This window comes from Xenopus laevis, chromosome 7S (genome assembly GCF_017654675.1).
Source record: "Xenopus laevis strain J_2021 chromosome 7S, Xenopus_laevis_v10.1, whole genome shotgun sequence".
Classification (NCBI taxonomy): Eukaryota; Metazoa; Chordata; class Amphibia; order Anura; family Pipidae; genus Xenopus; species Xenopus laevis.
In genome coordinates, this window is record NC_054384.1 from 18,987,871 (window position 1) to 19,005,419 (window position 17,549).

The window sequence follows — 17,549 nt, forward strand, 5'->3', positions numbered from 1 at the left end:
AATAAGGATTAATTATATCTTAGTTGGGATCAAGCACTAGGTACTGTTTTAATATTACAGAGAAAAAGGAAATCATTAAAAAAAAAAAAATTATTTCATTAAAATTGCATCAATGGAAGATGGCCTTCCCTAACTCAAAGTTTTGTGCATAATGGATCTCATATATATCTATGACCTACGGTGGCCTCTGTCAAATGTTGGACTTGAGGCAACAAAAAGACTGTAAACCACAACGCTAGTCCTGCAGTTTTGAACTCCTTTTGTAAAGTTATATTTTGTAGAAGTGATGACATAAAGTATTTAGGTTGGAAATAAAGTTAGCCCATCAGGTGCAACCATTCACAAATAGCAAGTCCAGTTAAGCTAAGCCATTGCCAATGATGGGATTTTGAAATTCTGCCGGCAGTAAACCCCTTGGGCAAATGTGTTATGAATTATGAGTTACTGATATTTAGCCTTTAGTGTTCAAATAATATTATACAATATAAACACGACTAAGACAATAATGAAAAATACAAGTGAATGTGTACAGGATTTAACGTTCCATAGTGTCTTTAAAGTCTAATCTGGATTTGAAAACCGATGGGACTAATGAGGGGTGTGAATAATTGTAGAAGTGCGAATCTATTTTAACCATTTTTCTGAGAAGTTTTAGGGTTTTTTTTAAATTTAAAGTAGTATTTCTATTTCTGCTATCTAGTACACATTGAGAGCATATTTTCTAGTTCATGTAGGCACAAAATGTCCCTTATCGTTTTTCATTTTTCTACTTATAAAGAGGGAGCTGTTGCTTACCTTGGGTAATATGTTTTCATGAATACTAGCACTGCTGAATCTCTCATTTTCATGAACATAGTTCTGTGTATTTGAACAATATTTTCATGAAAGCCTTTTATCAGCAAAAGCAGTATGGCACTGTCGGTTATAAATGCCATTGCACGGTGTTTGAACAAGCTGTGTCCTTGTTTTCTATTTCTGTATATTGAATTTAATTATACAGATTTAGTATATTTCCAAGACTTGCAAAGGAATAAGAAAAATTACCAGGATGATACTTCATAATATGTGTAATTTAACTAGGAATATATTATTCTGCTGCTGAACAGAATTTTCAGTAAAAGCATTCCCTATGCAGGCTGTGTCAAGTTAGCTAGTGGAATGAAGAATAACAGAAGGTTTGTCTGCATGAATTACTTCGCTGTAATGACCTGCAGTCAATACTTTGTTCATGCTATTAGATCACAAGTCTGTCTCTTTTTCTTATGATATTCCTGATTCATAACATAACAGACTTAAAGGAGAAGGGAAGCTACGAAGGCAGTTTATTTCCAATAGATTAGCCACAACAGTAAAAGCTAGAGTGCCATTTTGATTGTTAAGAATGCTTAACCATACCTGAGTAAAAAGCTCTAGAAGCTCTCTGTTTGTTTAGGATAGCAGCTGCCATATTAGCTTGGTGTGACATCAGTTCCTGTCTGAGTCTCTCCCTGCTCACTCATAGTTCTGAGCTCAGATTACAACAGGGAGGAGCAAACTGAGCATGCTCAAGCCCTAGCCCTGGATGTTCAAGCTGAAAACAGGAAGTCTAATACAGAAGTCCATGTGTACACAACAAAAGGAAAGAAATGCTGTGTTTCTTTTGAGGAGAAGCATTACTTTGAGGGTTTACTTTTGTATTCATGTAGACCTTTCTGATAAAGCTTACTTAGTTTTAATCTTTTATTCTCCTTTAATGGAAAAGCACTATGTTCAGGAGAAAAACTGTCATGGCTGGATGTAATTAGTGGTGGATCCAGGATGTCCCCAAAAATGTCCTCCCCAAAAAGGCAGCTATGCCTTTGTGAATGTCGGTGATTAATATCCAAACTGAATCTTTAGGTTGGTAATGGAAGGAGCAGATGATATGTATTTGGTCTCTGTAGTAGCAGTATTTATATACATGAATTTCTAACATAATGTTATATTTTGTTCTTCAGATCGGAGACCTTTCCCTTTGGCTTTACATGCAGGATTTCTGTCGACATAGCTGCAGAAATTGTCATTCTGGAAAACTGGGGATTCTTACAAGTTTATTAACCAGTCCTAAAAGGAGAAAATGGTGAAGCAGATGACTAGGTGCCTTGTGGTTCTCTGCACAATATCAGCGATTGGATATTATTCATCAGAAGGCTCGTCTGTGGGTTTGGATGCCACGCCAAGGATAACTGTGGCCTACAATGGTAAAATGTGTTCATTATATTTATTGATCCAAGATATACAAAGGTCATCTATCCTAGTATTGTTTATTATGCACAGATAATGGGCCTGGTTATAGTTATCTATCCATTCATACAACTGATTTGGAATTAACCTTGTGCATTAGAAGAGAGGAATTACTAAGAGAGGGGTCCGCAAACTTTTTTACCCATGAGACACATTCAAAGTTTAAAAGAGTTGGGGGCAACACAAGAATGAAGAGCATTCCTGGGGTGCCATATAAGGGCTGTGATTGGCTATTTGGTAGCGCGTATGCATATTGGTAGCCTACATGAGGCTCTGCTTGGCAATACACATGGTTTTTATGCAATTAAAACGTGCCTCCAAGCCTAGAATTCAAAATAAGCACTTGCTTTGAGGCCACTGATAGGAACATCAAAGAGGCTAGTGAGCAAAATGTTGCTAGCGATGGATGGCAACTGGTATAGACCGTCGATTCTTCATGTTTTAAAGAAGGACAGGAAACAAAGTTTGCCAAAAACAGTGAAATATGGTTCTCCAGGCTGTAGTTTGATTGACAGGTGGGAAATACTCATCTGTTATGATCACATCATCTGTGGGCCCAGATCCTAGTGATTTGGGGGTACTACCAAGTGCTGAACAATCAGCCCTATGTGTTTATTTGATAGTATGGAGCAGCAGATATCAGTGTCCAGATATTATGATCTAAGAAGGGTTGGTCAGTCTGTAGTCCACTGTGTAGCTGATTTAGGCAGGGCAAGGAGGGCTGCAGGTTGCCCATATCTTGTATGGCCACCAATAGTTTTAATATAGATGAATACATTGATGCTAGAGAATATTTTCAAAGGTGAGTTGTCTTGAGTATTATTATTCTATTTTGGCTAATAGGGTTGAATTTTATGTTTAGACTTCAATACCCCCAAATGCTTTTAACTTATTTTGTTGTCATCCAATAAAGTCACTTTGGTATAATTCAGGCTTCTCCTGAAGAGTAATGTTAATTCCCACAGGGCGCAATATGGCTGCCTGCTTACCAACATCATGGGAGAATGAGAATGTGCTTCTGCTGTAGAGAGCAGTAGACACACAAGACTCTTGGAACACTTTCTGGACCTTAAAAGAGTGGAATCATTATTTTTCCTTCAACAGGAGGCTAAGAAAATATAGATTGGTAATTTTTTGGCAGGAGCACAGCATCCTGTTTGTTCACTGTATTTTCTTCTGCCAGATTAGTCGACTTCTCTGGATTACTAAGAGACTCTTTGAATGTCCCCAGAGTACTTGTGGCACGTGCTAATCATTGCCATTCAGCTCGAGACAGCATTCTATGTTTTTCATTAGCATCCCAAAGGGCTACATAATCTAAACGTCTGCCACTCAAACGTGTTGTCTGCTGGAATCCATCATGTCTTCTTATCGCAGCTTCAGATGGTTTTCGCTCAGTGCTGCATGTGAACTTGTTCTGGTACATCTCGTGGCTCATCCTGGATTTACTTTAATTGCTCAAGAAATGGATGTTGGCCAGTGACCTGTCGGAATAAACCACCTTTTTTATCTTACCAGAGTGCCGCCTTTCCATTTCTTGAGCAATTAAAATTTCAGTGGGGACGCTGATGGCAGAGCACCCGGACTAAAACAACTAAAAATTGGAGCTACACTAACAAGAACACACAGGGGGTGAGTTTGGAGCGGCATAAACCTTTTTTGTACTGTATTTACTTTAACTACACAAGCTCCATATCTTTGTGTTACTTATATTTCACATGCTTTAAAGGGGTGGTTAACTTTAAGTTTTTTTTTTTTTTTTTTTTAAACTATTTGCCTTCTTCTGACTCTTTCCAGCTTTCAAATGGGGGTCACTGACCCCATCAATGCTCTGTTAAGGTCCCCATAGATGCGACGATTCTTCTTTGGTGGACGACCGATTTCAGCGCAGTCTGCCCAATCCGTCAAATTATAGTGGGATTCGAACGATCGTACATCTTACGATTTTTTGGCCATCTATCAGAAAATTGATCGGCCAGGTTTTAAAATCTTATCGGTCCCAGTGCAATCTGTCTATGTTAGCAGGCAGCTAATCTTCAGTTTTGCTGTCAATATCGCCTGAAATGGTCTTTTTAGTTGATGGGCACATCATACATTTAAACGATCTTTTTGAGATAATCGTGGTCTCACGATAACGATTGGATCTTTTAAAAAATCTTTACTATCTATGACCAGCTTAAGGCTACAAATTTTTGTTATTGCTACTTTTTGCCCTATGCTTCCTGTGTGTGCCATACTCTTCCTACCCTACTCTGTACCCTCTGGGACGTGAGCCTGGTAGGGTTTGTTCTGGGGTTTTATCATCTGGAAATTGTTTTGGGGCACCTAAGGTGTTTCATCATTTGCTGGAGGGGGGTGCAGTATTATCCACAGGGGAGGATGCAGCATAAGGATTTAATGGTATGTTTATGGTATATTTAAGGGTATCACTTACATTTTTACATGAGTGATATAACTGCAGTGAACACCAATCATTTGTTTTTTTTGGTGTGTTACCACCATTAATGTGGACATGGTCTTATAAGTTCTTGAGACAACATCAGTGTGGTTTAAAAGAGTGGGGAACACCGGCTTCCGTTTTTGGCCCTCCACTACGTAGGCCAGATAAATTCATCACAGAAGTTAAACAGCACTGATCTACGTCATACTAATACCTATTCTAAAGATAAGCAAACCCTTATCCCCAACCCTTTTCACCTGTGAGCAACATTCAGATGTAAAAAGAGTTGGAGAGCAACACAAGTTCCTGGGTGGTGCCAAATAATGGCTGTGATTGGCTATTGGTAGACCCTATGTGGACTGGCAGCCTGTGGGAGACTCTGTTTGGCAGTACATCTGGGTTTCATGCAACCAAAACTTGCCTCCAAGCCTGGAATTCAAAAATAAGCACCTGCTTTGAGGCCACTGAGAGCAACATCCAAGGGGTTGGAGAGCAACATGTTGCTCACGAGCTACTAGTTGGGGATCACTGCCTTAAATCCTATAAACATGGTAAATAGAAAGTAAAACAGATATAAGAACTAGAGATGTACAGAATCCACTATTTTGGATTCAGCTGAACCTCCAAATCCTTTGCGAAAGATTCGGCCGAATCCTAATTTGCATATGCTTATTACCTTGTTTTGTGACAAAAAGTCACGTGATTTCCCTCACCGCCCCTAATTTGCATATGCAAATTTGGTTTCCGTTTGGCCAGATTTGGCTGAATCCTGCTGAAAAAGCCCGAATCCCTGATCTGAACAACCCCAAAAAAGTACCTTGTACTTTGTCCAGACTAAAAGATAATTAATCTTTATTGGAGACCACAATCCAATCAGGTTTATTTAATTTTAAGTAGACTTAAAAGTACGGAGAGATCCAAATTACAGATCCCTTGTTTAAAAAACCACAGGTCCCAAGCATTCTGGATAATAGGTCCCATACCTGTAACTAGAATCACTTCAGGAGTACCTGTCAATTTACCCTCCCTGTTAATAAATGTTACGCTCTCCTTTAAGTTAGAGAAATAACACATATCACCCTACTAATAATAGTGTACTGTATGATAGGTATCATAGGTGTCCATGCTATAGGTCTCCAGTCATGTGAGCAGCTACTAGAATTTGTAGCTCACAACAGTAGAAGGAATTCAATTTAACACTCCTAAAATACTGCTCAGGTTCTGCAAAAAATAAATTTATTTGAAAACCGTGTATTTATTTTTAAATATTCATTGCTTATTCATTTATAATCACCCTTCGGCATATTAAGGCAGTGCTTATTTGTATTCTAGTCCTTGGCTTGGCAGCCGCATTCATGCATATGACAGATCTGCAGATGCTAATTCATAATAAAGATCAGACTGACGGCTACATATTGCCTGCCGCAGTACAAATCAGGCCTGTTTGTTGGTGCTTTTTGAACACTGCTGTACAGACTTCAGCTATCCAACTAAAACACAACTTCCAGCACCCGTTGGCTGATTAGTATATTCACATTTGTGCAAACCCATTTGAATTTATTGGGTAATCTGTGTGTAAATATTTATGTCCTTCCACAAGACATTAAGGGGCAAATTTACTAAAGGGTGAAGTGACTAACACTGGCAAAAATTCACCAGCGTGATGTCATTTCGGGACTTCACAGATTTATAAACGGGCGCTGGCGTAAATTTACAGCATTTATGTCTGGAGAAGTCTATAATACACTTGGCTATAAAGTAAGGCTGCATGAAGCAGAACGAACAAAACCACTGCATATATTATGTGGGACATTCACTAAGATGCGTAGTTGCGCCAGCGTCCGCTTCGCCGCACTTCGCCAGGCGTATTTTCGCCAGCGCCACACAAATTCACTAAAATCCGAAGTTGCGCTCAGGAGAAGCGGAAGGTTGTGAAGTTGCGCTGGCGTTAATTCGCCAAGCAAAGCGAAGTTACAATGGAGGTATATGTAGCATCACTACACAAGCCTGGGAAACCTTCAAAACAGCAAATACATTTTTTATTTTGCCCTACACATGTGCCCACTGTATAGTTAAGGTGCCATGAGTTAGGAAATGTAGGGGGGGAGGGAGGGTAGCCCCAAAAATTTTTTCGATCTTTTTCAGCCTATCACCCATAAAAAAAGAAAAAAACGCCAGCGTTTTTTGGGACTTAGAAATTTTTTTAACTTTTGTGGAAGCAATCCCTATCTACTCTATTGCACTTCGCCTGGCCTGAGGTGGCGAAGGAAGTCTGGCGTAAAAGGTAGCGTTCAGAAAAATGCGCACTTTAGTGAATTTGCATAGTTACGTCCATTGCGCAAATTCGCCAGGTGTAAGGGTGCGAAGTAACACTAGCGAATTTACGCCAGCGTCCGTTAGTGAATCGGCAAATTAATGAAAATGTGCTACGCTAGCGTTAGGCGCTTCGTCCTTTAGTGAATTTGCCCCTAAATGTTTAGCAAGCCAATTGATATTCTAGCTCGTCTTCAGCATGTCTTTTTTTTTTTTTCATCATAATTAGAATGAGGAGCAGCTTTAATGAGCAGAAAAAAACTTAAGGGAGTATTTTGAGTGTGCAGCCTGTGACTTAATTTTATCTCTGAATAAAAACCAGGCTGTATTTATTTCACCATAAAGGAACAGTTCAGTGTAAAAATAAAAACTGGGTAAATAGGCTGTGCAAAATAAAAAATGTTTCTAATATAGTTAGTTAGCCAAAAATGTAATGTATAAAGGCTGGAGTGACTGGATTTCTAACAGAACAGAACACTACTTTCTGCTTTTCAGCTCTCTAACTCTGCGATTTTAAGGGGGCCGACTGTTCAATGAGTTCTCAATTGATCCTCAGCATGCAGCTCAGATATGGCCCTCCCTCAAACCACTGATTGGTTACTGCCTGGTAAACAATCAGTGAAAACCAAGAGAGCTGAAAAGCAGGAAGTAGTGTTCTGGCTATTATGTTACACATCCAGTCACTCCAGCATTTATACATTAAATTTTTTCCTAACTAATTATATTAGAAACATTTTTATTTTGCACAGCCTATCTATTTACCCAGTTTTTATTTTTAGACTAAACAATTCTTTTAAGGTCTGTAAGCATTGGCATTCTTTTAGAATTTAGACTTAAATGAATAATAAACATACAGTTCTCTTTCAAGTCACTCTTATTACTAATTATGATTTGCATAATATAAGCAACCCCACATCCCTTAAGGTAAAGTCCTGTGTGGAACCAATCTCTAAGACCCAGACCCGACCGCAACCCGCGACCCGAACCTCAACCTGCATATTTACCCACTTTGATCCGCATCCGGACCCGCAGCTGCCTTATCCACAACCCGACCCGCAACCTGCCGACCACCATCAAACAGGAAGTGGTGGTGCTGCAAACCAGCAATGACATCATCAAAAGTGGGCGGGGACAGAAACAAGTTTTGTAAAACTTTAAAAGGAAATAGTAAAGTAAAATATAGACAATATTACATAACATAAGAAATTTAGATGAGACTCGCAACCTGACCCGCAGCTATACCCGCACCTGAAAATCTTCCCCTCTTGCATACTTTTTTTGCGGGTACCCGACCCGCTGCAGGACTCTACCGAAAGGTGCTGCTGTAAACATTCTGTGACATGACCATGCCATCATTGGGGTTTACCCACCAGTGCCACCTAACCAGCTTGTGTCCGGTGTGGTATTTCAGGCCCACCGGGGCTGCTGCCTGGGCCCCCCAACTCAGTCAACCCAATGCGCTGCATTTAACTCCTCGCTAATGCATTCATGGGGGTCGCGATGAGTGCCTGCAGTTCCCTAAGGAAGAAGTGTACCTAGGCCCACTGGGTTTTCTCCTGGTGTCCAACCAGCCCAGTCCGACTGTGTTAGCAAACCATGGTTCCCTGAGTAGAGTGCAGTATCCGACTGGGGAAACATAGTCAAGTGTGCTGACAAGCAGTTCCCACAAGTTCCCAAAATGCAGGTTCTTGTTAGAGTTCCTGGCGTTAGCAGAGAGCTTCATAGCATCCGCAGTAAATATGATTTAGAGCCTTCACTCCGGCAGCAGAACCTAACTACAGGAATATCACAGAAGAATAATTCAACTCCGCTTATTGGTAAAATTATTGCCAAGGAAACACATTAAGAACTACTGCAGTGAAAAATATTATCCGAAAAATAAATATTGCAAATTAAAACAGAGGGGTCATAGTCATGCCTGTCACAGTCTTTCTTGTATAATTGGTTCCTTGATTCATTTTCTGCACGTGCTTGGGTTTAACCCCTAAGCATAATTTGCTGTCACCACAAAATTACTTTTGCAAAGCTTTTTCAAGCTTACCACAAACACTGTCACATGTTGGACTGTATGTTTTGTGTAGCCACACAGAAGCAAATTTTCTTGGAAACTCCAGTCAAATATAATAAGGTAGGAAGAGTGTGACATCTGTATTTTATTGTGCAGGATGTAAAGCAACACTTACAGTGGTAACTAACAGTATCTCTGAGAATGGACTGTGTCTGTCTTATAACAGGTATAATAGGATGAGTTGTTGCCTATAGTAACAGTTGGATAATCGTTTCTGGGAATGAACTGTGGCTGTGAGATAGTAGGGAGAGATGGTGCCTATAGTAACAGCAGGATAATAGTCTCTGGGAAGGGAGTGTGACTGTGGGATAGCAGGTATAGTAGGGAGAGATGGTGCCTATAGTAACAGTGGGATAATTGTCTCTGGGAAGGGAGTGTGACTGTGGGATAGCAGGTATAGTAGGGAGAGATGGTGCCTATAGTAACAGTGGGATAATATTCTCTGGGAAGGGAGTGTGACTGTGGGATAGCAGGTATAGTAGGGAGAGATGGTGCCTATGGTAACAGCAGGATAATAGTCTCTGGGAAGGGAGTGTGACTGTGAGATAGCAGGTATAGTAGGGAGAGATGGTGCCTATGGTAACAGCAGGATAATAGTCTCTGGGAAGGGAGTGTGACTGTGAGATAACAGGTATAGTAGGGAGAGATGGTGCCTATAGTAACAGTGGGATAATAGTCTCTGGGAAGGGACTGTTGCTGTGGGATAACAGGTATAGTAAGGAGACATTATGTCTATAGTAGCAGTGGGATAATAACCTCTGGGAAGGAACTATATGTGTGGGATAACCGGTATAGTAGGGAGAGATGGTGCCTATAGTAGCAGTGGGATAATAATCTCTGGGAAGGGGCTGTGGCTGTGGGATAGCAGGTATAGTAGGGAGAGATGGTGCCTATAGTAACAGTGGGATACTAGTCTCTGGGAAGGGAGTGTGGCTGTAGGATAGCAGGTATAGTAGGGAGAGATGGTGCCTATAGAAACAGTGGAATAATATTCTCTGGGAAGGGAGTGTGCTTGTGGGATAGCAGGAGTAGTAGGGAGAGATGGTGCCTATAGTAACAGTGGATAATAGTCTCTGGGAAGGGACAGTGGCTGTGGGATAGCAGGTATAGTAAGGAGAGCTGGTGCCTATAGTAACATTGGAATAATAGCCTCTTTGTTACTTTATGGATGGTCTTCCCAAAGAGAATGGACTCTCAAATAGGTGTTTGTCGTTTTCTACCATCAGCAATTTGCCCACCATGTAAAGATATGTTTTTTATTGAGTTTTCCAAAAACAAGCAAGATTTACTTATCACAGCGCAAATTGAGTGTGATTAAGCTATTTAACTGAATGCATACATCATGCTGTTTACAACACAAAGGCATAATAAAATTGTGAAAACATGAAAATAGTAAATGGCTTATATTAGTGTAATGAGTCCCTTGACCCATACAATAAAGTTTAGTAACTAGATCTACTGTATAAGCTAACAAAAGCAACACACAACTAAAACAAATCAAAACCTTGCATTTTGGAGTTATAATAACACTAAATATCATGTAGATACCGAGTTAATTTTGTTGCCCAGACATTAGGATAGTTAGATCTGTAACAGCTCCTGAATTTTAGTTTTGTGTTTAGAGTCTATTTGATCAAAGTAAAGTGACCAATTTTCAGAAAATGTAGTTTTAATGTGTGGTTCCTCAAATTTAATTTTTATGGCCTCTTGCCAGCATAATTGGTTTAGATATGTAAAGATTTCTTTTAGGGAAGGGGTAGACTCTGAAATCCAGAGCAGAAATAGGGCCCTCTTAGTAGCTGCCATAAATCGTAAAATTAAGTTTGAAATCAAAACAGGGTTGGATTTACAATGTCTACTCAATGTAAAAGAAGGGGGGCCAATATTTAAAAGGGCATAAACTGGAGATACAGTTAAATTTATTTTCAACTTTGAGCTGATAAAATCTTTTACTTTTTGCCAAACTAAAGTAATGTGAAGATATGCATTTCAATAAAAACATTTTCTGACGAGTCAGATTTTAGTTATAGAAATAAAACAGCAGGATATGTAATGCTTTTAGCCACTGAGCTTTTTAGATTATGGAGGTTTTGAAACATTTTTTTTTGTACTTTTGCACTGGAATAATCATCCTGATGCTAAAGCCTCCCTTAGATATTGATTAAACCATATAACTCCCATTGTCCTTGACAAAGACCTTTATGTGTCGTGTATTTTAGGAATAGATTCTTGGTCACTATGCCCAGTCAAACAGCAAATCAAAATGTTAACAGAATGCCACAAAGGCTTTAATGTAATGACTAGAGAGGTATTTTATATCAGAGCTGCCCAGCTTTTGATTGGCACCAGGTACTGCTATCCAAGTCAGAAGCAGACAATCATCTTGGTAGAGTGTGTGTGTGGGGGGTAGGGAGCTGGCTTTATTTATCAAAATTCGGATTTGTGTCATTTTAGATGTTTTTTCTACTTTGCGTAAACTCATAATTAAAAAAACACTTACCTTACTTATTAAAAAAAAATATATATAAAAAAGGGATTGTTTACCTTCCACTTTTTTCAGTTCAATTGTTTTCAGTCTGTTCCCCAGAAAAAAAATACTTTTTTTTCAATTACTTTCCATTATTTATTTTTTCAGTTTTTCCAAAATCTAAATTTGAATGTTCCTGTCTCTGGTGTTTGAGTCTGGCAGCTCAGTAATTTAGGTGCAGATTCTAAACTGTTAACAATTTTGCAACAATTAGTTGATACATTTCTCAGCAGCATCTGTGGAGTATTCGCAACTATTGTATCAATTTTAACAGCTGCCTTTAATGAAACTCAGATTCTCTGCTCAGCAGGAACAAAGATAAGAAATGTATCAACTAAATGTATCAATTTAGAACCGTTTACGGGGTCAGCGACCCCCCTCCTCCCAGAGCTGCTTTAGAACTTCAATATTAGAAAAACGGCGAAACATAGAAAACAGAAACTAATTTGAAAAAGTCCCTATTTCTGGTTAACTATCTGAAAACAACTAGTTGCTTGAAGGTGAACAACCCCTTTGATAAAAAGCTGTTTGCATGTACCGTATATACCCGTGTATAAGCCGAGTTTTTCAGCATCCAAAATGTGCTGAAAAAGTCTACCTCGGCTTATACTCGGGTCAGCGGTACCCGACCCGAGTAGCTGAGATTGCAAACACTTTTAATCATTCCTATACCAACAGTACACTTGGGGAGAGACTGCAATATCCCACAATGCCCTCTGTTGGTTATATGAAAGAATAACAGTGCACCCTCTGTTGGTTATATGAAAGAATAACAGTGACTGCAATATCACACAGCGCCATCTGTTGGTTGTATGAAAGAATAACAGTGACTGCAATATCACAGCGCCCTCTGTTGGTTATATGAAAGATTAACAGTGACTGCAATATCACACAGCGCCATCTGTTGGTTATACGAAAGATTAACAGTGATGGCAATATCACACAGCGCCCTCTGCACATGGTAGTAGTACAGTGGGATAATGCACACAGTAATCCGTTTGGCAATTCTCTGTCACCATCAACTTTGCAAAGAAGTCCGGTTGATCGCTGGGGGGGGTCGCTTTGGCAGAATGTGCGCTGCTGGGAGACGGCTGTAGTTGTGTCTAGGCTTATACTAGAGTCAATAAGTTTTCCCAGTTTTCGTAGGTAAAATTAGGTACCTCGGCTTATACTCGGGTCGGCTTATACTCGAGTATATACGGTAATGGACTTTTGATGTCACTAATGTCTCTCAGGACAATAGAATGAGCACATTATTTACATTGCTTAAGGAGCAGGCCCATAAATTACTGGAGGAAAGCTCAGTCAAGGAAATGTGTACACTGGAAAGTAATTCAGTGTAATAAATCTTGCAACACAGCCATAACTTCTATTTTATTGTATTTATCTGGGTATAATCCAGAGGGGTTACATCTGACATTTTGGAATTAACTGACAGCAATGGTTTGTTTAAAAGGTGACAGTTGCAGCTCGGACAAGCAGCAAAGAGAGAGTTTTTTGAGCAGTAGGGAAGGTGTCGGCCGCAGGATTTGAAATATAAAGTGCCAGGTAAGATGTACCTATGGCCTCATACAGGTGGACCCCATGGAAGGCTTTATGTGGTTTTAAGGCCAGATCCTATGTGGGGTTATCATCTAAAGAAGTCGGGTCTATGACACATTAAGGCTGTGCACTTTGAGTTTTACAGTGTTTTACCTAGCTGCAAGGCAACTGGATAACAAATGTATATTCCCGATTTACATATACAGTCGAATATACTTTTTCAGGGAACCAGGAAAAAATTATGTAAAACCCGGGAAAATGTAAAATCGGGGAAATGTGTTAAAGTAACTTTTTCTTCAAGCATTGAAAGGACAGGAGTCTGTTTTACTTTGAGATACAATATTTACTGTGTTAATAGCATTGCAGTGTTAATGTTACACTATGGGGGGCATGTGCAAGACTCTCTGTCAGTCACAGACACAACCTAAAGCAATAAGTGATTGGTGCAGGACTGTATAAGGGGCAGACTCATTGGAATTGACCAATTACAGGCAGAACCATGGCAAAATATCATTATATTATATTATTATTTCACAAATAACATTCATAGAAGAAAAAAAGCAGTCTTTGAGTACATCCGGACAAAATTTTGATGTAAAATCCGGGAAAACATTACTTAAAATCAGGGCAATGCATGCATTGAAATGTATTATAAATAGGTAGGACCACAAATAAAAAATGTACAATGCGGGGAAATTTAAAATCAGGGTACAGGTACAGGACCAATGTCCAGAACAGTCGGACCTGGGGATTTCCAGATAACAGGTCTTTCCCTAATTTGGATCTTCACACACCTTCAGTCTACTAGAAAATCACGTAAACCTTAAATAAACCCGATAGGCAGGTTTCATACCTCCCAACATTATAGGAACGGAAAAAGGGACAAAAATATTTGCCGTGTGTAGCGGGACAATTTTTTTGACCACGCTTTTGGCTGCCACACCCCCTAATTACCATTCCAATTTTACAAAGTTTGCCAGTTTATTAAAGTTTGAACACATTTCTGTTGTTTTTATGTTTTATTACAGTTTTACTAATGAAGGTGAATTGCCCTTTAAGCTGTGAGTAAAACTTCTCCCAAGAGAAAAAACTGTTACAAATGTATCTTCAATATCTATTCTATGCTCTCTTCCAAGAGCCTGTTAAGTTAGAATCATTGCATCTTTTTTAGGCTGTTTAGTGCAGAGAAATCGGGACTTTCCAGTACAAAAGCATGACTGCGAGTTGAGCTGTCAAAAGAGGGACTGTCCCACACAAAACGGGAAAGTTAGGTATGAGGTTTTGCCTCCAATAAGAATTAATTATATCTTAGTTTGAATCTAGTATAAGGTACTGTTTTATTATTGCAGAGAAAAAGGAAATCATTTTTAAAAAAATTGGATTTTGGTATTTCATTATTTATATTTATTTCCGTAATTCTGAACTTTCTGGATAACGGTTTCCGAATATCGGATCCCATACCTGTATTTAATCAATATCTTTGTTAAGGACACCTGAGGTTACATAGTCTAACAAAGCAGGAAAACTGGTGGTAATGGTGAGCACGGAGGAGAACTAAACCCACTTTCTAATAAAAACCCCCTACCCTCCATAGTGCCCCCTCCCTGCACCCCCACACACGAGTTAACACGAGTAAATACCCCTAAACTGGTAATCACCCCTTGTTGCAGAGTCAGCAGAGCTCACGGGGGCCATCTTCAGCCCATCGTAATCTTCACGTCTTCTTCCGGTGCTTCAGTAATTCTTGTCACTTTCCACACATGTGCCATTGTAGCGAACCGGGAAAATGTTCCAACTGTGCATGCGCCGATACAGAGTTTCCTTGCTGAGATTACCGAAGCGGCTAAAGATGGCCCCCGTGAGCTCTACTACGCTGACTCTGCAACAAGGGGTAACTACCGGCTTAGGGGTATTTATTTGTGTTAGGGTAATGCCAGACGAGGAGATTCGGGGAGATTTTGTCGCCTGGCGACTTATCGCCACGTCTTTTGCGCGACTATCTCCCCGAACTGCCTCAGTGAGGCAACTTTGGGCAACTATTGAAAACGTATCGCCACGTGTGCATTAGCGCAGGCGATTTTGCGCTGTAGCCTATGGGGAAAAGACGCTGAGGCAGTTCGGGGAGATAGTCGCGCAAAAGACATGGCGATAAGTCGCCAGGCGACAAAATCTCCCCGAATCCCCTCGTCTGGCCTTACCCTTAAAGGAGACATAAAGGATAAATGAAAAACCCCTTATTTTGTAGGCAGTTATGAGTAATATATGGTGTTTCTTTTACATAGTGCTAAAAATTAATATTATCTTTAAAAAAAAGCCCCTTTATCGGAGCTCCCTATAGATGCTCTCTGGTCCCTGTCTGTGTTTCAAATGAGGGGTGGGCGTGTCCTAACGGTCCCTGCCAGAAGCAAAGTAGGAGGAGGGACAGCTAATCACAGCCCCGCAGTCACACAAGCATAGACAGGTTTCTGTTCCCTATCAGGTCCTGCTAGCTGCTGATTGGTTTGTGTCCTACAGTGCAGTGAGCTGAGAGCCGCCAGCTCCCCTGCACAGCCTGGGAATTCAGGGAGCAGGAAGTGGAAGAGAAGGGAGGGATTATTAAGGGTTTTGCAGAAACATTCAATAATTCAGCCTGAAACACTACTTTTTTAAGCACAATACTTCTATATCTAAATGAGTGTAACACACTGGTACATTCTTATTTTTTTACACAAAATGTCTCCTTTAACTCCTATGCGGGGGGGGGGAGAGCACGGAGGGGGACGACTATAGAAGATAGGGGTTTTTTTTTTAGAAAGGGGGTTTAGTTCTCCTTTAAAACCAGGGAAGTCTATTCTGCAGCCCTCCATTCGGTGCAGTAGGCTGGAGTTCTCACCAACCCATCTAATCCTTACTACACATTCCAGTCTGGAGTAAGGGCTGAACGTTTTACTTAGTACAGTCACCAGCAGAAAGGCTAGTCTTCTTTTAAAGGGGTAGCTCAAATTTTCTCTTGTGAGCTACCATTTTTTGGGCCTGTGAAGGGGCAGTTCTCGGGGTGCTTGCAATGTTTAGTCTGGGTCTGATCCGCTGGATATTATAAGGCAAAATAGTGAAGAATTCTAAACTTTGCACTTCTTACTTCCAGGAAAAACTGTACCCTGAAGAAGCATAAGATTTTGAAAGCCATCCAAATGCTTCAGAGGCAGGTATCCATATTCATATTCTTATCTAGTAATGCCAGGTGTTCTCAAGAGCTTACAATCAGGCGGGAGTATGGTGTAATAGGTTATTAAATTGCCACAGGGTGTGTTAGTGGCCAACCCATTCTTATGCTAATCCCATAATGAGTCTTGTGTCACACACTTAATAAACCAGCCCTCCAGGTGAGAAGTGGATGAATTTTCCTCACAAATAATGTGTATTATCATAAAAATCATCCGCCTGCAGCAACAGAGCCCTCCCGATCTTCTTGTAATAATGATTTACTTGTCATATGAACAAATATTAAACAAATGGCAATTGTGGTGGTGGTGGGAGGAAGCCAGATGCTGCAGGCATTGTACTCTTAGCTTGGCACATTACACGTCCCTTTCCAGTGGAATGATTCTGTAATTCAGTGAATGTTTATTCTTGGAATATTAATAGCCTTCCCCAACACGTGCAGGGAAAAATGACCCAAATCCTATCCACAGTGATGGAAAGTCTGTATCAAACCAACCCTGTTTTGTATATGAACTTACTGTTCATTACTGTATTTAATAATTATATTTTGCAAGATGGTGTGGTAATTAAGTTTGTGGGTGAAAGATAATTACAGGCATGGGACCTGTTATGCAGAATGCTAAGGACCTGGATAAAGGGCTCTTTCCATAATTATGCGACCTGGGGTTTTCTTGATAATGGGCTCTTTCCATAATTATGGGACCTGAGGTTTTCTGGATAAAGGGCTGTTACCATAATTGGGATCTCCATACCTTAAAGGGGTGGTTCGCCTTTCAGATAACTTTTAGTACGTAGATAGTGATATTCTGAGACAATTTGCAATTGCTTTTTATTTTTTATTATTTAAGGTTTTTTAGTTATTTAGCTTTTTATTTTAATTTGCATTTTAAGCAATCTGGTAGCTAGGGTCCCGATTACCCTAGCAACCATGCACTGATTTGAATAAGAGACTGGAATAGGAGAGGCCTGAATAGAAAGATGAGTGATAAAAAGTAGCAATAACAATTAGGGATGCACCGAATCCAGGATTCAGTTTGGGAGATTCAACCTTTTTCAGCAGAATTTGGATTCGGTTGAATCCTTCTGCCTGGCCGAACCGAATATGAATATGCAAATTAGGGGCTGAGTTTTTAACCAGGGGAAGGTTATGTACAGTTATTTGATATTCCACAAATGCTCCTGATTTAATTAGAAAT

General features: G+C 39.9%; 1 protein-coding gene across 5 annotated transcripts in view; it reads left to right on the forward strand.

The window, feature by feature from the left end:
* Positions 1–17,549, forward strand: part of sema4g.S (semaphorin 4G S homeolog) — a 161,120-nt gene that overhangs the window by 38,038 nt on the left and 105,533 nt on the right. For all 5 annotated transcript variants that reach the window (XM_041570448.1, XM_041570449.1, XM_041570450.1 and 2 more), the window contains 1 exon segment: positions 1,977–2,219. In XM_041570448.1, coding sequence (XP_041426382.1) covers positions 2,096–2,219 — 124 coding nt within the window. In that variant the 5' untranslated portion in view covers positions 1,977–2,095.